The sequence below is a fragment of the Geotrypetes seraphini genome, chromosome 6, assembly GCF_902459505.1.
Source record: "Geotrypetes seraphini chromosome 6, aGeoSer1.1, whole genome shotgun sequence".
Classification (NCBI taxonomy): domain Eukaryota; kingdom Metazoa; phylum Chordata; class Amphibia; order Gymnophiona; family Dermophiidae; genus Geotrypetes; species Geotrypetes seraphini.
The window spans coordinates 76,670,171-76,697,476 of NC_047089.1; the positions used below are offsets into that span (position 1 = coordinate 76,670,171).

Consider the following 27,306-nt stretch of genomic DNA (forward strand, 5'->3'; position numbering starts at 1 on the left):
TGCTTCAAATAAAAAGAAAAATGAAAAGCATAATTGCTAGCTCTATTTGCTAACATAGCATTTTGGTAGAGCCTCTTACCAAATTTATCCATGGCTCTACCTTCTCTGCCAGGAGGTACCGATGCATATACACTGGCTCCTGAAGATTTTTTAAGGGTGGATTCGACAGTTAAGGATTCGTGTGGAAGTTGAGGTTTGTCGAACCCAGGAATGGGAATTACCTTATATAGAGAATCCAGTTTACGTGGGGCCCCTGGGACAGTTAAAGGAGTCTCTAAATTCTTATAGAAAGTCTCCCTCAAGATGTCATGAAGAGGGAGTTTCAAAAATTCCTTTGGAGGCTGGTCAAAATCAAGGGCATCCAAAAAAGCTTTGGACTTTTTGGATTCAGCCTCCAAAGGAATGGATAAGGAGTCACACATCTCTTTCAAAAAGCAGGAGAAAGAGGAAGTGACTTGTTTGGAGGATGGGTCAGGGACAGTTGAATCCTCCTCCTCTGAGGAACATTCGCCTTCAGAAAGAAAGGGTTCCTCTGAGTCTCCCCACAGATCAGGATCCCTGACATGGGGAGTATGGTCCCGAGACTCAGGTGTCGATGATTGTAAGTGTCGGGTTTTGTGTAATGACTTACCCGACCTCATCGATATCGAGTCAGGAGATGTTATCGGTCGCACCGGTGCCGAAGTCTGCACCGATTGATGGTGAGCTCTCGGCTCCGGTGCAAGAACTGGCATCGATACCGATGAGGTTAGTTGAAGCGGTACCGAAATAGTGGAAGCAGGTAAAACAGGCTGTTCCACAATCGGTACCGGTAGGTCGGTGCGGACCGGCACCGGAAGGTTCGGAGCCAGGATAGCAGGAAGGAGCTGTTTCAATTGGTCCTTAAGCTGCACCTGAAGGATGGCCGTGATGCGGTCATCAAGGGATGGCACCGGTACCGCTTTTTTCTTCTGCGGTACCTGCGGTGCCGTTCGACGCCCCGGAGATGAGGAGCCCGATGTCGAGGGACTCACCTCTATAGGGGCGGAACGCTTCCGCTGGCGTCTCACAGTCGGCAGGATTGGACTCACTGCACTCGAGACCGGAGGACGCTCCAGCGGGGAAGGCTTCTTAGCCGGCTTACCTGACTGGTGAGACGCCGGTGCGGAATCACGCGGCGTCGAAGAAGAGGGTGCCGACTGAATCGGTGCCGAAGCTGGAGTCGATGGAACGGGGTCGGACATCTCGGCACCGAACAATAATCGCTGCTGGATTTGGCGATTTTTTAATGTCCGTTTTTTTAGAGTGGCACAGCGGGTGCAAGTAGAGGCCTGATGCTCAGGACCCAAACACTGTAAACACCAGTTGTGTGGGTCCGTGAGAGATATAGGCCGAGCACACCGCTGGCACTTTTTAAAACCCGGTTGAGGGGGCATGAAAGGAAAAACGGCTTCAGCCAAATCGAAGGCCGAGGCTTCGATGGTGGCAGAAGGCCCCGCCGGGGAAAGATTAAATTAAAGAAAAAATAAAGGAGTTTTTTTTTTTTTTTTTTTTTACAAAATAGAAAAAAGAAAAGAAATAAGATTAAATAATCAAAAGTTTACGCGAGCGGGAAGGCAAAGAGAAAAAAAGTTTCAACAGCCGTTGAAAACGCGTCTTCTTAGCTCCGCGGAAACTAAGAAACTGAGGGACCGCGCGCCTCTGTCGGGCGGGAAGGCATTCGCGCGTGTGCGGTGCGGCCGAGCTAGAACTTTCTAAAGTTCTTAGAGTGCAATCACTCTAAAATTGTCCGTACCGGGGCTCCGTCGGTGCCGTCACCCATCAGTCAAGAATATGCTGCCTGCTTGTCCTGGGATAACATAAGTAATCTCTATCTAGTCTGAGCCAGAATGTATTTGGCATAGTTCTTTCATTTTTGATGTGTTCTAATATTCTCTACCATATTTATATTTAATATCTAATTTCTTTCAATACTGCCCATATTTCTTGCAGTAACTAGTTTCTTCTAATAACTTATTTTTAACTCTGGGATAACACAAAATCAAATATCAATATTCTAAGCCACACAATCATATGTCTATCTATCTACCAATTAATATAGCAAACAAAAAATTTCACCTTTAACCAGTTGAATCTCTTCATAGTAACTTCAGGTTTGAACTCCTTTTTAGGCTTCAAGCCAAATGGAAGTGGGTGTGAAGGGGGAGACATATGACCTCCAAGAAAACCCAGTGGAGGAGCCAATGGTGTACCCATCATATGAGGTGGAGGTGGAGGTGGTGGTGGTGGCGGCGGCGGTGGAGGTGGGGGCAACAAGGTAGCACATCCAGGTTCTGATGGTGGTACACTAGAAGGTGCTGGAGGCACCTGTAATATAGCATCTGATCTCACTGCTGCAGACCCATACTGAAAAAAAAAAAAAAAGCACAAAAATTTTAAACTCAACTAGAAGCTTTTTCCAGCTTATCTGTGTTTAAAAAAAATTGCTAATAATTAAAACAGATTGAATCACTAAATTTGATGTTATTAGACAATGTATAAAAATCCAAAATAGCAAATAAAACATTCATATTTGTAAACATAAAATGCCATATGTACAAAAATATCATTGAATGTTCTAAATGTGTTACATCATGGGAAAGGGCAAAACAAAAACTTAATGCAAAGGTTTCCAAACATCTCCTGGGGGACCACCAACCAGTTGGATTTTCAGGATATCCACAATCTATATGAATGACAGAAATTTACAGTGCATATAAACCTCTCTTATGAATATTGGCTGTGAATAGCCTGAAAAGCTAGCTGGCTGGCTGGGGGGGCCATGGAAAGATTGGGTTCTTACCTTGGTAATCTTCTTTCTTGTAAACCCTCACTCTATTCCTGAACACTCGAGTTATGCATCCCATCTCATGAGATCCTTTGTAGGAAGCCTCTTTAGCATAGCTTTTTGCTCCTCCTCTCTTACCTCTAGACTGCCCTCCACCTTCCATATCTCAAATTTACAGCGACCATCAATCAGAATGTAATAGATTCTTTGGACATTCATATCAATATTTTTCAAAAGTCTCTATATCTTAAAAAAACAGATCGTGAAAGGTTTTTTTATACTATCACAGTTTCCACCCCCAGGAATTAAGATCAAATCTCCCTATAAACCAGTTTTTAAGAATTTGTGTCTTTGTTCTTCAATAGAGGATTTTAGAGTTCAAGCTAAGATACTCTGGCACAGATTCTCCCAAAGAGGTTATCCTATAATAGTAATATAAAGGGCATACTTAAGAGCTAAGTATGCCAATCGTGACCTCCTATTACAAACAGGAAGACAAACGTCTGAATTTGAACCAGAACTTATTTATGTACAGAAGTTTACAATGCTAATCTAATCTAATCTAAACCTTAAGTTTATATACCGCATCATCTCCATGAGAATGGAGCTTGACACGGTTTACAAGAACTTAAAATAGTGGGTAGAGAAGAAGAAAAAGGATTACATGAACTTATGTGTAGAAGGGGGGAGAGAAAGGGGGGGAAGGATAGAGCTACAATTTGCTGAAAAGCCAGGTTTTCAGTTTTTTGCGGAATAACTGAAGGGAGCTCAGGTTCCGCAGCGGGGTGGTGAGGTCGTTCCAAAGACCTGTGATTTTGAAGAGAAGGGATTTTCCCAGTTTGCCTGAATAGTGGATGCCGCGTGGAGAGGGGAAGGCTAGTTTAAGCCTTTGGGCAGTTCTGGAGGAGTCGGGACTGGAGGAGTTGAAAGACAGTGGGATAAGAGGAGGCAGGATTCCGTGAATGATCTTGAAAGCCAGGCAGGAACATTTGAAATGGATTCTGGAGATTATTGGGAGCCAATGAAGTTTGGCAAGGAGTGGGGAGGCATGGTCAGACTTGCGTTTTGAGAAGATCAGTTTGGCTGCAGTATTCTGGATTAGCTGGAGTCTTAGAATACTTTTTTTTGATAGATTTAAGTAGATGGCGTTGCAGTAATCTAGTTTGGAGAGGATGATGGATTGGACAAGGATGGCAAAGTACTCTCTATGAAAATAAGACAGTTAATTCAAAATCACTGGCATATAATACAATTAATACAGGACATGCCTGAATGCCCATTATTCATGTTCCAGAGACATCGTAACATAGGAGAAATTTTCCATAGTCCATATTTATCATATCAATATGGATATCATGAGGCATGTGGTCATTGCCAGTGGTGTTCTTTAACTATGACAGGAGAAAAATGGGTCCATCCACAAACGGGAGAATAAATTTATTCAAGACAAATTACAAACTGTGAAACAATGAATGTAGTGTATATCATTCAATGCCCATGTGCATAAGTATATGTAGGTAGAACCTTTAGATCGGTAAAAATACATTTAAATGAACATAAATCAAGAGTCAACACTGAAACAGATACAGCCCCGATAGTTAACCATTGGAAACAAATGAACCATACTTGGCAAGATATCAAATGGTGAGTGATTGACATTATACAAATAGGGAGGGAGGGTGGTAATTATAAAAAAGCTTTAAATACTAAAGAACAAAAATGATCTATTTATTAAATACTTTGGTTCCAAATGGTTTAAATGAGGAAATAGATTGGATGTCTGTAATATAAAACTGGGTTCTGTTTGGTAATAGAATGTTTTTTGTTAGTTATTTCCTGTTTGTCCTTCAGAGGAAATCGTCCCTATCTGCCGTCTAGTTTCAGTTTGAATTTTTGTATAAACCGGAACTGACGACAGACGCCGCCAAAACTATGATACTTTATGGAGAGGAGCGGTTCTTGAAAAAGCACAATAGTAAGTTTTAAACTATAACAGGTCCTTGTTAGTATGGTATTTTGTTAGAGTTGAATGTTTGATATTCTCATTTGGCTTAGGATAATATATATATTTTTTTTATATTTTTGTTTGTTCTAGATTAACTACGGGAGCCTCAACCCTGATGAAAAGTTTAACTTGAAACTTGTGCATGTTAAAAGGCAGAGGTGCTCTCTAATACTGGCTACTAATATCAAACTAAGTATAATACTAAAGAAAAAGTTTTAAATAGTTTTGAAAATATGACTAATTTATAAAATAAAAAAGTACATAAAAATATACATAAACTATTGATCCTATGACGATTGGGTTCTGTGATAGAATTCACATGAACCAAAGGGATTCTACAGCCCTCTGAGGATCGTGAAAAGTTTATGGAAAGGGTTTAAGTAATATACTAAATGGCATATGTGAAATTAAACAGTTATATATGTTATCCAATTCCAAATCTAGAATTGTTCTGTCATGCTTTAAACCACTTTTTGAAATTAAAAAATTACCCAAAAATATTATAATTGAAACTGGAATTTTCCCAAGAAGAGTTTTAAGAACCACTGAGAAAGAAGTTATCTTTCACTGCAGGATAGCCAGAGTTGATGGCTCAACAAAACAAAATGCATAAGCAATAATTTCCTATATCAAGATAAAGATCAGTAATGTATAAAACAAGACTTCTCACCCTTTGTGGTTAATTAGTTCTGAACTATATGCCACTAGGTGTGAAACTCAAGTGAAATATACAGTTGAAATTTAATTAACAAAAGCCTAACGACAAAACATGATCAATTAGGGTCTCACAATTCTACATTAAACAAGACATAGCAACCAGGAATAAGGAAACTGATAGTAAACACTTTTGAAAGTGTTTAAAAATAACAAATTTCAGTCTGGTAAAAAGATGTTTACCAAAGATGCTCCGATATTCAATAAACTCATTTACCAATGTCCATTACCTGACATTTAAAAGCTTGTAATTCTGCTTCAAGTTCATTTATTTTTTCATCTTTTCTCTGCAACTGGACTTGGGCTTCTTGGCGGAGTGTAAATTCTTCTTCAAACTGTAAAAGGAAAACTTTGTAAACATGTTGTAATTGTAGCAAAGTTGTTTTTTTAATCTAAGTGAAGGGGCACATCTGGATGCTACAGGATTATTGACTTAGCTTGCTGCAGCTCCTGGGGTTAATTAGTGTGAACAGCATTAGGGCACTCAGGAAAGACACCAAACATGAAAAAAAATAAATCAAATCCTACAATAGAATCTTGATGCTCCAAATTTTAACAGTTTACGCTCTCCTTTACAAAGCCAGGCTAGTGTGTTTAGCGTCGGCCACAGCGGTAAGAACTCTAATTAGGAACTAATTATTAGGTTCTACTGTATACTTAAGTGGCACAAAGTATGGTAAGATGAGCACAATGTTTATGTGGCTGGAACTAAGAGACAAAGATGGAGAAAAATGTTATGGTATAAATCTATATCCTGACAATTCAAGGACTTCTTTTTCATCTCAGAAACACAATGGAATATTATGTTTATAGATTTCAGGGGTTTACCCAGCAGGAAACATATTTTAATACCAAAATAAGGGCTCCTTTTATTAAATGATACTAGAGGTTTTTAGCGCGGGATGGCGAGGTAAATGCTCCAATGCTCATAAAATTCCTATAAGTGGAGCATTTACCTTGCCAGGCCACACTAAAATCCTCTAGCGCTGTTTATTAAAACCCAGCATAAATAATCCATTTTGAATAGCGCAATGGTTAAACAAAGATAAACATACACACATGCAAACAAACATGATTCAGTACTGCAAACCAAAGTTTCCTTGATGCCTTCAGACTAGAAAACAAATGCAACTTACTTTCCTGGCCAATTCTAAAGTTGTTTGTTCATATTCTTCTGCTCTTGCCTTGATGATGCAAACATCTACAAAAGAGTCAGAATATATTACTTTATCTTATACACTAATTAGTTAGACTACATATGCTTAGTTTTTTTTAAATCAAAAGCAACAATTTTTTTTTTTTTTTTAAGTAGTACAATCAATGAACTCACCCAAAAGGTGACTGAAATCCACATCTAATCGTTTACGATATGTGAAATCTGGGTCTGTTCCACTTCGGTGTAATACTATTTGGGAGACACACTCTTCAATTATTTTGAAATACTGTGGTCTAGAGAAGACAAAAAAAATAGTCAAATATACACCATCAAATTTTTCCATATAATCTTTTATATATAACATATATATAGCATGGGCACTCAGAGCCAAGATGCATCCGAGTTGCATACTTGCCTTTGCGGCCTAGGTAGTATATTTTTCTGGCTTTTGTGCAATCAGTCCTGTTTAATTGGCATTAAAAGAATATACTTGCACAGAGACACACACTGATCCATAAGGGCCGTACCCAAAGAAACCCCCCTGAGAGCCAAAGATAAGACCACGAAACGTCCCAGGTATGAATATCACGTGCGTAAACTTACATGTTATTCAAGAGGGGATTGAGCAGTAGTGGCTCGTGGCCAGTAGGGAGTGATGTCTATGGGACAGTAATGGAATGGACGTCAGGACATGATAGTGCAGTAAAAGCGCCTGCTTTTCGAATGATTCTGGGTAACTCTAGTTAGATACAAGCATATGTTAGTTAAGGCCACACCCAATAGAAGCGAAAAAAAAATTGGTGAATAAAATCTGATTATGGATGTAGCCAAGGCCAGAAAAAAAAACCCAACACACTATAGATTAATATTAAGAAAAAGCATAATAATATTCTTTTTATGTACTTTGCTATTAAGCTAGATCATAGAGCAAATGAACTCCATCTTGAGGCAGTTTACTCCATTTTGTGTTCAGCCTATATCCCAAGTCTTTTTTCAGGTTTTCCCGCTTCTAGCCTCGTGGTTCTAATTGATACCAGATGTGCCTTAGGCTGGTTAGGAAGAGCATATTAGATTACGTATCCCAACCTGAGATATAACATGCATTAAATATGAATGAAATACATGGTATGAATAGATGAATGATGGGGCCCCAAGTATGAATGGATTGTGAAAGAATTTGTACTTAAAGTAAAATGTTTTATAAAAAGAATACTAAGGAAAAATCCTGAACACAGCATCTGGAAATAATTAGTCAGAGACTGCTGTTCCAGTCTCTAGCATAGGAATGGAGCATTGGTAGCCCACGCTTAGGACTGTGCCAGTGTAACATGAAGCTGTCAGATTTCAGGGAGAGGGGGAAACAGCCCCTCCTTCTCCTGACTGCCTTCTCCTTTATTATAATGACAGGGAGGCTAAGAATATGTCAGCACTTAACAAATGCAGGTTCTCTTAATATACTTTTTTGGAAAGGACAAAAAGAATATTGGATATGTAATAAAATGTTAATGTATATTCAGAAATGAATGTAAACAAAACAAAATATGATTTCTGAAACTTTTAAACATGGAAAGGAATTTTTCTTTGTCTGAATTTAAACACCACCTGTTATTTGATTGGCCCACGGCCAATGATGTCACACTGGACTAAACGTATATGTTGGGGAGCTTTGATTTGAAGTATCAAGCTGAGTTCGTTATCAGAAGGCCAGCATTTTGGCAACTATAATGACCTCCCACTAACGCAACTGGTCTTTTGAGTTCCATGATGGAAAAATAAAAACAATAAAATTATTTTGGTGAATCTTGCGTAATGCGTTATTTTCCATGTTTTTGTTATTTTTCACACCTTGAGTGAAAGCTAGCAGTGTAATTGGCAACTGCAGCTTTATGAGTGCGCTGGCGTCCAATACCCATGCTCAGATGGCAGATAAAAGCCAAATGGCCCATCTAGTCTACCCATCCGCAGTAACCATTATCTCTTTCTGTCTCCAAGAGCTTCTACATGCCTTTCTCAGGCCATAGAAACATGATGGCAGATAAAGACCAAATGGCACTCTTGACATCTAGCAAATGCAATATTTTTTCCTTTTTCTTTGACCCCATAGGCTGAAATGTGGGCATATGGATTCCCGATTGACATGGAAGGTAGAAACTACTTTTAGTAAGTAAGATGGAACCATATGCAAGGAAAACCCTGCTTCCATAATATTTAGAAATGGCTCCCTGAAGGAAAGTGCTTGCAATTCTGAGACCTGTCTAGTCGAAGAAATTGCTACTAGGAACACCGTCTTAACCATAAGATCTGGAAGAGAAACCTCCTGTAAGGACTCGTACAGAGCCCTACTGAGACTTTGCAAGATGGTATTAAGATTCCAGGATGAGAATGGTAGATGCACTGGAGGGTGCAACTCGAGAACCCCTTTAATGAATCTTGTGACATCTGGATGAGAGGTCAGAGACATTCCCCCCCCCCCCCCCCAGCTCAGAAACATGAAAGGTCTGCTACCTGCACTTTTAGCAATCCAACCAACATATCCTTCTCAAGTCCCTCCTGCAAAATTTCCAAGACTACCAAAATCGGGGCTTCTAAGAGCTCTGCATTGACCTTAACACACAGGTGCTGGAAAGTCTTTCAGGGCTTTTTTGTTTCAAGAAGAGTGGAAACTACTACCTCTGAGTATCCCATCCTTAATAGGGCAACTGCTCAAGAGCCATGCCATAAGCCAAAGTGTTCCAGATTCTCAATTGGAGACTTGCTGAACCATCAGTCCGAGGCCTTCATGTCTCTGTTGATGAACTAGGTTTGCATACCATGGTCTGTGGGGCCAATCGAGTGCCATGAGGACTACCAACCCCAGCTGACTCATGATCCTCTGAATGACTCAACCTAACATAGGCCCACAGGGGAACACATAAAGAGTCTCTTTTCCAGCCATGGCTGGACTAACGTGTCCAACTCTGTACTTCCGGGCTCATGTCTTTCGCTGTAAAAGAAATCCACCTTTGTGTTTACTGTTGAGACCATCAGATCCATCAGTGGACACCCCCACCTCCAGACAGTAGCTTTGAATGCTTGTGGGAGCAGCAACCATTCTCCCGGGTCAACAATCTGATGACTGAGATAGTTGGTCTGAACATTCATCACTCCCGCAATATGTGTGGCTGAGAGAGACTGAAGATGAGCGTCTGCCCCCCCCAAAAAAAAAAAAACAGCTAGGCTTCTAGACATAATAGGGCACTTCTGGTGCCTCCTAGTCAATTGATGTAGGACACATTTTTCACATTGTCCGAGAAGACCCTGACTGCATTGCCTTCCAGGACTTCTCTAGGGTCTGCAGCACCATCCAAATGCAGCTACCATAAGCTGTTCCTCACTTCCACTGTATAGGGAAGCGGCTGCTGAAGTAAGCTTATCTGAGGAGACCAGTAATATAGAAGAGTCTTGATGAGGTCTCATGTGTGCCCTCGCCCAAGGGACCACCTCTATGGCTGCTGCCATCGACCCCAGGACCTGCAGATAATGCCATGCTGTAGGAGCCAGTCTCAGTAGCAGGTATGATATATGCTTCTGGAGCTTCTGTCTGTGTGGCTATGGAAGAAAACCCCAATTTACGGCTGTCGAACAGAACTCCCAGGTACTCCAGTTGCTGGGTTGGTTCCAACTGACTCTTCTTGAAGTTGATGATCCATCCCAAGTCCTTCAGGAGTAGGACCAATCTCGAGACTGCCAGCTTGCCCTCTTCCTTGGACAGGGCTCTGATTAGACAACTGTCCAAACACGGGTGCATTTGGATCCCTGCCTTGCGAAGGTGTGTCGGTCATGTATGTCCACAATAGATGTTTATGCTTAAGGCTGCATTCTCCGAGATTGGTGGCTTAATTGAGTATCCAGTCAATGCTCGGACCAAGCTAAGGATGACTTTGTGTGAGCAGTATTTTGCATGTTTTGCAACTGAACCAACATAACTAGCTCTTTCTGCAACAACATGGAAAGCTGTTCCTGCAGAGATAGCACTTTTAACTGGTATATGCACTGGTATCATATGTGCCTTATTTGAGTGTCAAATCACTGATGACTCCAGTATCGAGACACGCTTCAAAGGTAACACCAACTGTACAGATGGTGATGCGTCATTGGTGTATCAGTGCTTAGATCATCGAGCCTTTTTCGGTTTATAATCTGCTCGAAATCCCCGAACCATTCAGTCTTTTGACCTTGCATTGGCAGTTTTTCCTCTTATGTCCAAGGCTTCTAGCAGATTTAAGCGGTGTTCTTGGTGTCAAATGGGTTTTTCTCCTACTGATCTGCATAACTGTTGCATTCAGTGCCTAGGTCCTTATCACTGTGATTTTTCATGCCTGCTCTGTTCAAAATTACAGAAAATATCACTAAAAGCCAGAAAATTACAGTTTTCATAAACTTTTCAGGTCATCTGTTTCTATATCAGAAATAGTGGGAGTCTCTAATCCTCAGCATCTGATACCTCCGGTACTGATGGCATTAACATCTTTTATGTCATCAATGCTGCCTGCATTGGGGGGAACCTCATGAAAAAGCTAAGAGGCATAAACACACTTCTCTCTCCAAGAATGCTTTATCATCATCTTGGGCAACTTGTATTTTGACCTAAAAACAATCAATTAAAATATTTAGAACAGCTGACCAGTATAATATTGCAGTAGGAACACCTAGATAAAATAAGGCTTGAACAAGCATCCTATAAAACAATGGTATAAAATATTTTCTAAGTAGAAAGAAATCTTCTTACTACATTATGTACAATATTTTGCATAGGCAGCAGATTACCTACCTCTACTCCCAAAATGTTAACTTGTTCTCAGTTGATTTAAATGCTATCACTCATGAGAAACTTGGTGTTATATCTGGAATCAGTTGTTGGGCCTATCTATAAAAGAGCCCAAGAGCTTGTCTCGATGGGCGACTATAACAATGGGCTGGATGGCCCAAGTAGTCGCCCATGTGGAGACAGTTGCAAGGGCATGAGGGGAGGTAACAGGATAGGAGGTAGGAGGGAGGGACTTGGTTTCCCACCTCGAAGGGAGGGGTGGAGCAACGGGAAGTAGGGCATGATGGGAGGAGTGTTAGGGGATTGCATGCCTCCGGGGAACAGCGTGCATCCCTGTCCGTTGGAGGCAACTTACTTTGTAAGTCTTACCTTTTCTTCTGCAGGGCTTCTTGTTTGGCTAGGCCTGCTTGGGGACCATGTCTGCACATTGTTGGGGCGGTGTGGCGACATTCTTGGGCTCCCAGATGATGGTGGACGTGGTCGGCCTCTTTTCCATGTGCCTGAGCAGGCTGGCTCGTGTGCGGGGCCTGTGCGGTGCGTCTGGCGCCGTGGGTTGTGCTCGGGGTTTTCCTCTTCGCTGGCGGGGGGGTCCTCGCTTCGGGGGTAGTGCGGCGTTCGGACTACGGGCGCGGTGGGGGAAATTTTCATTTTACGGGGTCGGCACCGGTGTTTGCCGGACGTTGGGGCCACGTGCTCGGCTTCCTCTGGTGGTGTAGGCCAGGACAGGGGGTCCATGGCGCGATCCCACTGTTGTGCCGTGTTGGCATGCTTGGGGGGGGTGGCTGGTGCGGTGTGCGTGTGCTGGGGGGGGAGGGGCTAGCGCAAGGGTGTTGCTTCGGGCGGTCGTGGGGTGTGCCAGCAGCCCTGCTCTCTGCCGATATCGTGCCGGATGTTGTTTTGGGTTTGTTTGTTTTTCTTTTTGAGCGTTTGAGGCGGGTGTTGGAGAGTGCTTTGGGTGCTGCTGCATTTCTATGCCTTGGTACTGGCGCTATTGCAGGACTTTCGGCTCCTCATTCAGGGTTGTTATGGGGGTGCAGTGGATGGGGGGGCGGTGTTCCATGCTATGGGGGTGCCTTGCGTCTTAGGGATTCTACCCCGAGGAACATGCGTTGCGGATACTGCTCATCCTTCTCCTGGGACAGGTTGGGGGGAGACGGGTGTGGGGGACATTGGGGCACTTGCTCCTGCTCTTCTGCGTTGTCGCTGGCGGACATTGGGGTGCTGTTGGAGGTTGGTAGGCTGGTCCTTCTCGCCTCACAGCCATTCCGCTGCCTTTGCCTGTGAGAGCCCCTCTGAGTCGGGTCTCTCCCCCGTCTGTTTCTGCTCCCTAAGCCGGTGCTGGACTGCGGCTGATTGGGGCCCCGGGGACACAGATGCTGTCTGGGTCCCCTGCAGTTGTGAGTTTTCTGCCAGGTGGCTCCTGCCAGCTGATCTGTACTGCTCTTGCTCGTGGGCGCTGGTCTTGCTCGCGGGCTTAGGGTCCGTTAGGTAGGGGGTCAGGGTCCTTCCCTGGGGCTGGGGGAGTTAGTACCCTTGTCGCGGTGCCTTAGGGCATGGTTCCCCTTTTCTCTGGGCATGCATTTGGACACCTGCTAGGTCTGCCCTCTCTAGTTGGAGTGGGGGATGGCTTGAAGGGGGGTTGGCAGTGGGGGGCTACGGCCATGAAGGGTGGTACATCGGGTGCGGGTGCTTTGGGGTGTGGGTATGGGGTGCTATTGGCCAGTTGCTGCTGTTCTTTTGGTTTTGTTTCAGGTCCGGCAGTGGCTGTCACAGAGGATCATCTCTTCTTCGTTGTTGGTCATTGGACAGGGTATCAGATCCATTGGTGACCGTGCCCTGGCTGGCACAGTGGGCGACATGGATCGGTGGCATTGGTGGTTGCTGCAATTGGCGACTCTGTCTCGCTTGATCCTCTCTGCTTCTCTGGCGGGGCGCTGGCCAGGAATGTCAGTGCTGTGAATGTTGGTGACCCTGGTTGACACAGCTGCGGGGGCCAGCAGACATGGTGGTTGCTGCGAATGGCGCCATTCTTGCTTCCAGTCCGAGAATGGCCGTCTCCGGGGCAACTCTCTACTTCGCTGTCAGGAACGCCAGATCTGGCGGTGGTCTGCTGCCGCGGTGGTAGCTGCGGCTGGTGCCATTATTCCGGTTCTGGGATTGCTGTGAGACTGGGGGTTGCTACAAGGGCGCCCTTGCTTCGGTGGCATGCCCCTTTTGCCAGCTGACCGCAGGACATGGCGTTGTTCTGTGGCAGCGAAATGTGGCTTGGCTGGTGGCCTGGCTTCCCCTCAGGGGGATTGGGCTGGTCTGGTATTGTGGACCCCCCGGGGGGGCAGGTCCAGGTGGTTCTGTGGACTCCCCGGGGGGGGCAGTGCCAAGGGGGTTCTGTGGACTCCCCGGGGGGGCAGGACTGGGGTGGTTCTGTGGACTCCCCGGGGGGGCAGGACCGGGTGGGTTCTGTGGTCTCCCCGGGGGGGCAGGACTGGGACGGTTCTGTGGTCTCCCCGGGGGGGCAGGACCGGGGCGGTTCTGTGGACTCCCCCGGGGGGGCAGGACCAGGGCGGTTCTGTGGACTCCCCGGGGGGGGCAGGACCGGGGCGGTTCTGTGGACTCCCCTGGGGGGGCAGGACCGGGGCAGTTCTGTGGACTCCCCGGGGGGGGCAGGACCGGGGCGGTTCTGTGGACTCCCCGGGGGGGCAGGACCGGGACGGTTCTGTGGTCTCCCCGGGGGGGCAGGACCGGGATAGTTCTGTGGACTCCCCGGGGGGGCAGGACCGGGACGGTTCTGTGGACTCCCCGGGGGGGGCAGGACTGGGGTGGTTCTGTGGACTCCCCCGGGGGGGCAGGACCGGGGCGGTTCTGTGGACTCCCCGGGGGGGGCAGGACCGGGGCGGTTCTGTGGACTCCCCGGGGGGCAGGACCGGGATGGTTCTGTGGTCTCCCCGGGGGGGCAGGACCGGGATAGTTCTGTGGACTCCCCGGGGGGGGCAGGACCGGGACGGTTCTGTGGACTCCCCGGGGGGGCAGGACTGGGGTGGTTCTGTGGACTCCCCCGGGGGGGCAGGACCGGGGCGGTGCTGTGGACTCCCCGGGGGGGGCAGGATCGGGGCGGTTCTGTGTCTCCCCCGAGGGGGCAGGACCGGGGCGGTTCTGTGGACTCCCCGGGGGGCAGGACCGGGGCGGTTCTGTGGACTCCCCGGGGGGGCAGGACTGGGGCGGTTCTGTGGACTCCCTGGGGGGCAGGACCGGGGTGATTCTGTGGTCTCCAGTTTCATGTTTCTCTGGTTTCCAGTTATTCCTGTTTTGTTTTGATTGAATGCTTATCCTAAGCTACTAAGTGTTGTACCAAGATTAAACCATAACAGGAATACTAACAAGTGAGGAGATTAGGCATACATGATTCATGATGGGGCATACTTGGGTACCTGCTTTATTATGCCACAGGAAATGGTAAGAACAAGGGGGAGTCCTGCAATTTGAAGAAGCAGTACATGATGGTGCGTACCTAAGGGGGTGGGAAGAGAAGGATTGATGGCAAAGCTATTTGGTTGGATTGGGGTGGTTTTGTGGACTCCCCGGAGGGGGGGGGCAGGTTTGGTTCTGCTGACTCCTCGGGGGTGTTGGCCTTCTGGGGTTCGGTGGACCCCCCGGGGGCTGGACCAGGGGGGAGTTCTGTGACTCCCCGGGGAGGGCAGGACCGGGTGGTACTGTGGACTCTCCAGGGGGGCTGGACCTTTGTGGTTTTGGGGTCTCCTTGAGGGGGGCAAGACTGGGGTGGTTTGGGGCTGGACTGGGGGGTAGTTCAGGGGTCTCCCAGATGGGCAGGCCCGGGGATTGTTGGGGCACTTCAGGGGGGGAGCCAGGACCGTCCGGATTTGGCTGACATCCGGGGGGCTGGTTCGGGGCTGTGCTGTTGTATTCATGGCTGGGGTAGGATTGGGGGGTTCTGGGGATCTCTGTGGGGGCAGTTTGGGAACGGATGTGGTTCGGGGGCAGGCTGAGCAGGGACAGGTGGCGCTGGTAGCTTGCCGGTAGTAGGAGTTACAGGGGTCGGGGGCCGCTTCTTCCGGGTACTGGTCGCTGGATGTTGGTTCGTGGGGGCGTTTGGGTTGCGGTTATGTCCCGGCTTGCGGTTCTCCAACGCTCTGTTTGATGTGTCGCATTAGGTGATGATTGGGATGGTTGGCAGGGAGCTGCGCCCAGGTTCTGTCGTGGTTTGTTGGCAAGTTTGGGATGCAGTTATCCCGAACATGTGACTCGGCAGGTACTGAGCGGGGGAGCGGCAGGGAGTCACGCTCGGGCTCTGGTGACTCTGGTTATAGGGGCGTGTTTGGATGCGCCACTCCCCATGACTCTTGCGGCATGTCAGGGTCTAGGGCCGCATGTTTTGACACTGGTATGTTGGTGTGTTTGGGTTTGCCGTCCTCCCAAGCTCTAGTTAGTCGATTTCAGCTCGCTTGTTACTGGGGCGTTGTTAGACATGACATCCCGGACTATTGCTGCCAAGACAGTGTCGAGGGGGGGGGGTTGAATTTTCCGGGTACTGGTTTCCGGGGTTCTGCGGGACCTGGTTCTTTCCTGTGTGTTCCCTTCCTGGGTTGTTCTTTAACAGGGTTGCTGGGATTAGTTGTACTGTTGGGATTCCCAGAGGTCGCAGCTTTGCTTTTGGGTGGGGGGGCCTGTAAGTTACAGGCCTGTGGCGGTAACCCGAGCTACAAGGTCTTCGCTCATCAGAAGATGAGCGGGTATTTGGCAGTCAGCTCAGATGAGTGGTGAGGCCGCGGGTCAGGTGACCCTGTAAGGGGAGGGGCATGGCGGTCCATGCCTACACCCCTAGGCTCATCTGGGGATGAGTGGTTAAGGGGAAGGGAGCTCAAGTGAGCGAATATGTCTTGAGGCCCGTGGCACGGAAGAGGGGCATGGAGATTCATGCCACCCCCTAGGCTCTTGCTGATACGGCAGGGTCAGGGGAATACAATTGTGATTTCTGTAAAATTGCAATGTCTTGTAGCTCGGGGTGAAGCAATTGTTCATTGCTTATTGGTTGACCCAATAAACAAAGCTGCGGCCTGAATTTTACCATCAATAAAGTGTCTGTGTTTTATTTATCAATAACATTATTGCTGAGGATATAATAGCGTGAGTACAGTGAAGGGAGGTTCTAGTAATCATGGGGTGGGTAATGGGTTAGAAAGAGGTGAGGGGACGACGACTTGGCCATTCCAGATCCATAAGTTAAAAAGAGCCCAAGAGCTTGTCTCGATGGGCGACTATAACAATGGGCTGGATGGCCCAAGTAGTCGCCCATGTGGAGACAGTTGCAAGGGCATGAGGGGAGGTAACAGGATAGGAGGTAGGAGGGAGGGACTTGGTTTCCCACCTCGAAGGGAGGGGTGGAGCAACGGGAAGTAGGGCATGATGGGAGGAGTGTTAGGGGATTGCATGCCTCCGGGGAACAGCGTGCATCCCTGTCCGTTGGAGGCAACTTTCCCGCCCACCCTCCCCTTAGGATATAGGATTCGCTCGGGTTATTTGGGGGGCTTAGGGTTGTCGCAGTGGCGGTAACCCGAGCTACAAGGTCTTCGCTCATCAGAAGATGAGCGGGTATTTGGCAGTCAGCTCAGATGAGTGGTGAGGCCGCGGGTCAGGTGACCCTGTAAGGGGAGGGGCATGGCGGTCCATGCCTACACCCCTAGGCTCATCTGGGGATGAGTGGTTAAGGGGAAGGGAGCTCAAGTGAGCGAATATGTCTTGAGGCCCGTGGCACGGAAGAGGGGCATGGAGATTCATGCCACCCCCTAGGCTCTTGCTGATACGGCAGGGTCAGGGGAATACAATTGTGATTTCTGTAAAATTGCAATGTCTTGTAGCTCGGGGTGAAGCAATTGTTCATTGCTTATTGGTTGACCCAATAAACAAAGCTGCGGCCTGAATTTTACCATCAATAAAGTGTCTGTGTTTTATTTATCAATAACATTATTGCTGAGGATATAATAGCGTGAGTACAGTGAAGGGAGGTTCTAGTAATCATGGGGTGGGTGATGGGTTAGAAAGAGGTGAGGGGACGACGACTTGGCCATTCCAGATCCATAAGTTAAAGAACTTGGTCTTACCTTTGCTCAGATTAAAGCTGCTGAATCAGAACTTACGCAGGTAAGGCTAGTCTCAGTTAGAGCACTGTTTTTTGACCTAAGGGCCGCCGCAGGAGCAGACTGCTGGGCACGATGGACCACTGGTCTGACCCAGCAGTGGCAATCATTATGTTCATCGAGTACAGCCCAATATTCAATCAGCTTGATAAATCTTTTGATGTAATTAAGTGTGTCCAACTAAACCCCAGATACCAGCAAAAGATGCCATCCACATAGATCAGTATGTCTCAAACTTTTTTTTTAGTTCCAGCACACTAAACGGAACAAATGGTTTTTTTTGCAGCACATTATAATAGAAATTATAAAATTGCAAAACAAACAAAAATTAAATTTAAGAGTTATTTATTTAAAGTTATTTAAGCTATGTATAGGTAATTATAACAACGGTGAAACTAAAGTAGATAGAATTGCTATTTAATATGATGGATGTGCTTGCTTTTGAGTGCAAATTAACTCAGAACACAGCTTGATAGTCGACAAGCAAATACGCATTTCATCATCCACGATCTGCAGTCACTCTTTTTTTTATTTAATTTGTCAGAGATGAAAATCCAAGTTCACAAAGATAAGAAGATCCAATTGGCAACAAAGCCATGTTTACTTTGTTGCTCAAGTTAGAATAACTGCTACATAAAAAATAAAAATAAAAGTTTCTTGCCATTAGTTTTCAAAGACCGAGCACTCCAAAGAATGATTCTTGTCTGGGTGGTTGTATCCTAACGCACTCAGATGCTCATAATTTTGACAGACTCTTGCACATGCAGTGTACATGACATCTATTCTAGTGTATACTTATGAAGGGAATTTTTATAAAGTAAAATTATGGAATCTCTCATGGCACTTCCCGAATTTCTTTGGGGCACACCATTGTGCCGTGGCACACAGTTTGAGAAATGCTGACATAGATGAGATGTTGAACTTTAAATTGATCAAGCATCATACCCAATGATTATATTAAAAAACATTAAAAAGTATGAATGTTCTGACAGATAGAAAATCTAAAAAAAAAATTTAACGGTGTCATAGCTATTAGAGAGAAAATCTCTAAAAATAATCTAGAACCTCTTCCTGTATATCAAATTGGTCTACTGTCTTCAACAAAATATATTCTTCAACTACAGTCTGATGACAGAGCAGGCTCAAAATATCTCATTTCTTCTCAGTATTTGAACTATCTCCTGTAGTGTTTTGATGCCTTCACTCTTAGATTGATATTCGATTGTCTGAAGATCTTTTCTTCTGTTAAATATGGCTCATCACTAGCCATGGTAGCTCAATCATTAAATAATGTGGGTGTATATGGCTTCCCCACTGTGAATGGCTGTGGAATATGAAAATTTAAGGCAAGAGTATAAAATGTCTATTTTAGTAAGGAAAATTAGATTTTTCCTCTTCTGACACCCAGCAGTCCAGTGGGGGCTGCCACAGCAAGGGGGTACTGACAGCCTACACATTAGCAGCATAACTAGAGAGGCTAATGTCCAGGGAACAGTAGTGCGGAAATAGGAGCAATTGAGGAACCAAGAACAGCAGACTAAAACCAGGCATAAATCAGGAAGAAACAACAAAAGCCAGATGAATAGAACAACACATCAAGCAGACTTTCACTTTCTTTCTTTTTACTCCTTAATCAGGGGATAAGATTTGGTATACCGCTTTTCTGTAGTTAGAAGAAAATGGTTTACATATTATATAGAGGTACTTATTTTGTACCTTGGGGCAATGAAGGGTTAAGAGACTTGGCCAGTCACAAGAAGCTGCAGTGGGAAACATGCCTGGCTCCCCTGGTTCTCGGTCCACTGCACTAGCCATTAGGCTATACCAAATATTCTACCTATTCCTAGGCGGTTTACAAAATGCAATCATAAAATGGATGCAAACAGTCACATACAATGTCATATAAACAAGCAACACAAACACTAGTTTCTTTAAAAAGACAAAACTTAACATCGCCATCTAAATATATCAGTGGCAGTATCCTCATAAATCTTGAATAAACAATCATTTAAATGCTTCCATAAATAGAATAGTTTTTAATACTTTCTTAAATCTTTGAAGATACAAAAGTGCTCTCAATGGTTCTGTTAGATTGTTCCATAAGGTCAATCTAGCTAAAGAAATTGCAGATGTTCTTATACTTTCATAATGTGCATTTGAAAAATCTGTCAGTGACAGTTGTATCGCTCCCTCAGATTCCAACACCAAAAAAAAAATGTGCCTGTACATTTTAATTGATGCCAATAAACGTTATTTATAGAATTAGGCCAATGGTGTCAAGCAAACACAAGGACTTGAATTGAATTATCCTTCACATCCCATCAAAAGATGTCAGAGAAGAATATTTCTGGAAATTTCATAACTGTTGAATAGATTATTTTATCTTACTTGTGACTCAAATATATACAGAAAAAGGATGCATTTCTGCAATTTAACTTGCCATACAAAATAATAATTTCTGATTAGCAAGAGATGTTGCAAGATGGAAAGAAAATATCCCTCTTCATCACTATCCTTAACTATGTTCCACATCATGTTAAAAAACATCATTTGCAAAAGTGGGTATGTTAAGGAGTACAAGAATGACCTAAGAAGGAAAGTTATAGATAGTAGATTTTTTTTGCTAAGCTAACACTTTGGTAAGATTTTATTTTTATTTATGGTGCTTTAAGAACCAACTTTTGGTAAGTTTTCACATACATCTGGAATTTCAAAAATTCATATTTGATTTGAATAGAATGCAAAAAAAATTAGGATTACAAGTATACTCTAATATGACTGCTTTTCTTCATATTTAACTTCTGATCTGCCTTTTTTCTATCCAGAGTGGGATAACTCTCTCCTGGCTTCTACCTTGGCTTTTTAACACTTGGGGGCAAATTCTATAAGAAGCGCCCAAAAGATAGGCACCGAATTAGGCACTGTTCAGCGCAATTACAGTCCAGTTGGGTGCTGTTTAGTGAATCACGCTGAGCGGCACCTATTTTGGAGGCACCCAATAAATAAGCCAGCTCTAGGCCCAAGTTAGGCGCCCATGCGAGTACTTAAGTACGCTTAAGAGCAGCGATTCTGTAACAAGGCGCCTAACACGAAGCCACGCACACATCCAACATGCATAGTGCCTATTTTTCTGAAGGCCGCCTAAATTTTTAGAGGTGCCAAGTTACAGAATCGCTCTTTCTTTATAGGCGCCTATGTTTCAATTAGTGCTGATTAAAAGCTTAATTGAGCTTGTTATTTAATTTAGATAGGCGCCTATCTAGTTGGGTACCTGCATAATAGGTGCTTAACATTAGGCGCCGGATACAGAATTTGGGCCTCACTGCTGCTGGCCTCAGTTCTGACAGTCATAGTTTAGACATCTATTTTGACACGTTATTTGCCAGTTGGGCCCCGAATATAAAACTAGTCGGATTCAAGAAAAAAAGCAGATCCATTAGTATTCTTTATCTGCTGTAATGAAACCCAAAAGGAAAAAAAGTCAAAACAATTGGGAGGAGAATACCAAATTATGAAATCCTAATTTTGTAGGACCAACACTAAAAGGTACATTTTAGGGTCCTGGTAATTGTCTCTACTACAGGATTACAAATGCTACATAGTAACATAGAAGATTACGGCAGTTAAAGACCCGAATGGTCCATCCAGTCTGCCCAACCTGATTCAATTAAAAAAAAAAATTCTTCTTAGCTATTTCTGGCCAAGAATCCAAAGCTCTAACCGGTACTGTGCTTGGGTTCCAGCTGCTGAAGTCTCCGTCAAAGCTCACTCCAACCCATCTACACCCTCCCAGCCATTGAAGCCCTTCCCAGCCCATCCTCAACCAAAAGGCTCTATACAGATACATACCATGCAAGTCTGCCCAGTACTAGCCTTAGTTCTTCAATATTTGCTATTATTTTTTGATTCTAGATCCTCTGTGTTCATCCCACGCTTCTTTGAACATTGTCACCGTTTTCCTCTCCACTACCTCTCTCGGGAGCGCATTCCAGGCATCCACCACCCTCTCCGTAAAGTAGAATTTCCTAACATTGCTCTTGAATCTATCACCCCTCAACCTCAATTATGAGGTTTTACCTCTGGTTTTACCATTTTCTTTTCTCTGGAAAAGATTTTGTTCTATGTTAATACCTTTCAAGTATTTGAACGTCTGAATCATATCTCCCCTGTTCCTCCTTTCTTCTAGGGTATACATATTCAGGGCTTCCAGTCTTTCCTCATACATCTTTTGGTGCAAACCTCCTATCATTTTTGTCACCCTCCTCTGGACCGTTTCAAGTCTTCTTACGTCCTTCACCAGATATGGTCTCCAAAACTGAACACAATACTCCAAGTGGGGCCTCACCAACGACCTGTATAGGGGCATCTTCCTTCTACTCTCTTTAAATAGCCCAGCATCCTTCTGGCAGAAGCCCCCACCTTGTCATACTGTTTTATCACCTTTAGATCTTCAGACACTATCACCCCAAGGTCCCTCTCCCCGTCCGTGCTAGCAATATCTATCAGGATAGTAATGAATTTACCCCAAAACCTCAAGGACACTGGAAAGAAATGACTGGGCAAATGTTGACAGGTTGTCTCTTTGGAATGAGGAGGGAGAAAATGAGTTGGGAGGTTAGATTTCTGTGAGATATCTTACAGGTGAAAGCAGCAAAATCCTAATAATGGACAAAAAAATACTTGCAGAGTCATCAAGGAAGATGACCAAAATCAAGCATTTACAACAAGCAAAAAACCTCAATCCTGCACTGAGTAAAGGGAACAACAAAAACAAAATACTGGCAAAAGTGGAGTTGATGAACTGGAAACTCACAGGTTTATTCATATCATAAATTAGAATATATAAAAAAACAATTGTAGTTAAAAATGTTGACATATAATTCCATATTACCAATCTATATGATAAACATCTATATGTAGATGATTCTACTTTGGCATATACAAATAAGAATATGTCAAAAGTCCAATATTGCAAATCGGCTAGCAAGTAATGTAACCAGTTTATATGCCAAGTTGGAATCCATATACAGATATTTATCATATAGATTGGTAGCTTGGTATTATTTATCAACATTTTTAACTACAATTGTTTTTATTGTTTTATATATTCTAATTTATGCTATTAATAAACCTGTGAGTTTCTAGTTCATCAACTCCACTTTTGCCGGTGTTTGGCTTACTGGTGTTTTGATTTTGGTTTTCCCAAAATCAAGCATTACACATATAGTTTTCTTGCAGGTTTACCTCATTCCCTCCCCCTCCTCCTTTACAAAGCCATGTGGCAAAAGCCCGAAGCCCTTTAAATCTCTATGGGCTTCAGGGTAGTTACTCAGTAGCAGCCATTAGCGCAGCTTTGTAGGAGGAGGATTTGTTTGGGGGGGGGGTTTAAGTTGTTTTTGTTTTTTTAATTATATACCAAAAACCTGGATTAGACCTACATTCATTTAAGCTATTGAAAAAGAATGCAACTGCTTCCACATATAGGACTCAATTCTATAAATGGTGCTGAAAAATTGACAAACATACACTAAGCACTTTTCTATAAACAGTGCTCAAAGTTAAGCTCCATTTATAAAATAATGTTTAGTGCCAGGATCCATACCTAACTTTAGGTGCAAGGATTTGCACTAATTAAACCATGATGTAAATCCTCACACTCTAGTGCCCTTGATTTGCCCATAACTCTCTCATAACCATGCCCTCTTTTTGGAACCACATATTAAATTTGTGTGCGAATCCCACCACCAAAAAAATGTGCCTATACATTTAATTGGTGCCAATTAGCACCATTTATAGAATTAGGCCAATAGTGTCAAGCAAACACAAGGACTTGAATTGAATTATCCTTCACATCTCAACATAAGATACTAGATATGAAATTTCCAGAAATATTCTCAACTGTTGAATAGTTTATTTTATCTTACTTGTGACTCATTTATATACAGAAAAAGGATGCATTTCTATAATTTAACTTACCGTACAAAATAATCATTTCGGATGAGTAAGAGATGCTGCAAGATGGAAAGAAAATATCCCTCTGCACCAGTATCTTTAACTATGTTCCACACCATGTTAAACACATCACTTGCATCAGTGGGTATGTTAAGGAGTGTAAAAACCAAGAAGGAAAATTATCATAACAAAAAAATCTAGAAACTATAACATTTTGATAAGATTTTGTTTTTATGTATGGGTTGTTTTTTTTTTTTAGCAGTGTGCTTTAAGGACCAACTTTTGGTAAATTTTCACATACATCCGGAATTTCAAAAATTCATACTTGATTCGAATAGAATGCAAAAAAAAAATTTAGGATTACAAGTATATTCTAATATGATTGCTTTTCTTCATAAAAGGATATTCAACTTCTGATCTGATATCTTCTAAGCGATGTGAAAATTCAATCATGTCTCCTTCCTTGTGTTCATCAAACACTCTGAGCTGTATATCCAACGCATCATTTTTTAAACTTTTCAGTTTCTGTAATAGAAAGTTGCATGTACTGTAAACGTATATTATACTTTATCCAATTCAGGTCATATCCATATCCATTGCTGTGAGGATCTTTTCACATGCAAGTAAATTTGTCTGTATAGCCCCTCTTGTCATTTGGTACCATTGGCTTCTCATTCGGACTCTAATCAGTTATAAAGTTATTTACACTTTGACTCCTTACAACTCTCTATATGGCCTCAAGCTGTTTTTCATTTTCTCAATGGGAATAGACTATGGGCTCCTTTTACAAAGCGTTTTTTAGCGCACGCACCGGATTAGCGAGCACTACCCGAAAAACTACCGCCTGATCAAGAGGAGGCAGTAGCGGCTAGCACATGCTATTCCGCACGTTAAGGCCCTAACGCACCTTTGTAAAAGGAGCCCTATGTTTCTTCTACTTCAGTTGCTAAATTTGCCAGTATAAGTGGGTGCTTTTTGTTTTTTTTCTGTACCACCCCAACTCTTTGGAATGCATTATCCAGATCACTGTCTTGAAGCCTCTTTCCCCAAATTTAAATCAGCTCTGAAGACATATCTATTTCAAGAAGCCTATGGACTGGGGTGGGATTTCTGCAAGAACAATGACTCCCAACTTTCTTATTTAAAATTTGAGCTATCGCTTATAATAGTTTCTAAGCGGTATATATTAAAAAAAAAAAAAAATCAGGGATATAGAAAAATATATATATAACAGACAAGAACAACCAAGGACTAACTTCCTTAATGTCAGTGTTTTTAGCCTCTTTACCTACTTTTAGTAGTACTCCACTATCTTCTATTTTATTTATTAGTGTTCCTTGTCTTTCTTTACTGTTAATTTGATTGTAAACTGCTTTGTTGTGTTCTCATGAAGAACAGTATATAAAATATTAATAAACCATGTATTTTGCATGTCATTCCTTGTAACAATCTATCAAAAGATATTGCCATAGGGGCTCATAATCGAAACAGAAAAACATCTAAAAACCAGCCTAAATTGGCATTTGGACGATCAGTAACAAAAAACGTCCAAGTGCCCATAATTGAACAGGGTTTAAGACGTATTTTAAAACGATTTAAGCCTTCACAGTGCTACTGAATGACCAGAGCTAAAAGGGGCATTTTAGGAGGAATGATGAAGGTGGGATTTGGGTGGGACGTGGGCCGTCCTAGACTTAGTCGTACTGCATATATAACCGAAGGTTTTACAACATTGCCTAGACGGAACTTGGACATTGAGACTTAGGCCATCTAAAACCAGGTCTAAGTCCACAAAAGGTATCCAAAGTAACCAGATAAGCACTGCAGACACAAAGTACAGAACCCCGCACACAGCCCCAGTGATCACTGATCCCCACCCCCACCCCCATAAACAACATAATAACAACTTTACATATCTGCCTCCAGAACATCAGCACCTGGCATAGGAAAGCCTAGTACAGCTGCACAGAGATGGCTTAAATGGTCTTGGGGGTGGGTTAGTGAACCATGGAGAGGAAGACCCAGGGCCATAAGCCACTCTAATCACTGCATGGAGAAACATGTGCACCCCCCAAAAAAAAAAAAAAAAACCCTAAACCCTTTTGTACTGCCATATAAGTGGCTCCTGCAGCCATAAGGGCTATTGGGGTGGTAGATAGGTGGGTCTAGTAGATTCTGGGGGTGTTTTGGGGGGCTCACCATGACCTATAAGGGAGTTGTTGTGAGATGTTTATGTGGCACCCTTTTTGTGAAGTTCACAGCAGTGCTCTGTAAGGTGCCTCACTACTCTGTTGCCATGTCTGGGTGTCCAGTCCCTTACTTTTCTGGCCCCTCTCACATCTAAAAGGTCTTTTTCTAGGCATTTTTGACTTGGGACAAATTTTTGGATGAAAATGGGGTATAAAGATGGACAACTTAGCGGTCTGAACAATCAGATGGCTGAATGTACAGTTGGACGATTTTTGGAGAAAAAAAAAAAGGCTGGACATATTTTTTGAAAATGGACCTGTTCAATTTTGGACGACTTGTGAGTTAGGCCAAAATGGACTTAGATGTTTCTTTTGATTATACTCCTCATAGTCTATACACAGAAAAGTCAGATAGCTCTAATCATTTTTATTTGATGAGTATTTTGATGCCATAATTAAAGCTACAAGTCTACAAGTCAAATAGTTTACTCCTTATATAATTCATCCCATTCCCATGAATCTTAGATAATTTTGACAACTCTAAATTTTCTAAGTGGATAAAATCAATATAAAAACTGATTATACAACCATACTGTAATATAAACTTTTTAAAATTTATCAAAGCTAACTGAAAAGCAACATAAAATAATTGCAATCTTAGAGTGCAAACATTTTCCTCTACATTTCATGATATATTAACTGGGAAAAAACAAGCATATCCTCACATCACAGAAAAAAAAAACCAAGTCAGAATATCTTAAACTTTATGAAAAGAAAACAAGGCAATCAAGTGTGATACCTCATAAAAATTGCGATCACAAACATTTATTTTAAACAAACAAAAATAAACAGTTGTTTACATGTTAGTAGATGATCACCAAGGATAGCAGAATATATAAAAAATGTATTAGCTACAAAAGGCATGCTATTGAAAGATTAGGTTCTTACCTGGATAATCTTGTTTCTGCTCATATACAAAAGAGTCCGTACTGTTGTTGGTGTATCCCATTAGCTGCAAATCTACAGAAGGGTGTCTCTAAGACTTTGAACTCCTCCCTTTCTGGAGTGGAGAACAGCTCCCTCTTTAGTTGATACCAAAGCAATTGAACTCCACTAAAACAGAAGAAAAGAGGGGCATGGGGAGCTTCCCTGGCAACCAACATATTCTGTTCTGCTCTAAAACTTATGATAAATGAACAATTGTTAATAAACAGTTAAGTAGCATTGAACAAAAAAGCACATATGAGTAACTAGGAACCAACATGCTAAGTGCAACTACTAGGGCTTGAAAAACCCTCCACAGGGAAAAAGGGGCCCCCATGTTACTGCAATAATGACTTAATTTACTCTTAAATACAGTAGAAGAGGTCGCAAGACAGACACTGGCAATATCCAAGGCAGAAAACAGGTGCATTAAAAGTCTGCTCAGAATGGGTCATTATGGATTCCAGTTTATATTAACAGAAACAAGATTATCCAGGTACACAGGAGTTCATACTTTAGCTGACATACCAAACCAGTGCCAGCA

At 43.3% G+C, this 27,306-nt stretch overlaps 1 protein-coding gene across 5 annotated transcripts in view; it reads right to left on the bottom strand.

The window, feature by feature from the left end:
* The window catches only part of DIAPH3 (diaphanous related formin 3), a 394,284-nt gene that overhangs the window by 258,365 nt on the left and 108,613 nt on the right, over positions 1-27,306 (bottom strand). For all 5 annotated transcript variants that reach the window (XM_033949909.1, XM_033949907.1, XM_033949908.1 and 2 more), the window contains 6 exons: positions 23,996-24,114; positions 23,614-23,730; positions 6,856-6,974; positions 6,662-6,726; positions 5,756-5,860; positions 2,098-2,385 (listed from right to left, as the gene is read on the bottom strand). In XM_033949909.1, coding sequence (XP_033805800.1) covers positions 2,098-2,385; positions 5,756-5,860; positions 6,662-6,726; positions 6,856-6,974; positions 23,614-23,730; positions 23,996-24,114 — 813 coding nt within the window. The remainder of the gene's footprint in view (positions 1-2,097; positions 2,386-5,755; positions 5,861-6,661; positions 6,727-6,855; positions 6,975-23,613; positions 23,731-23,995; positions 24,115-27,306) is intronic.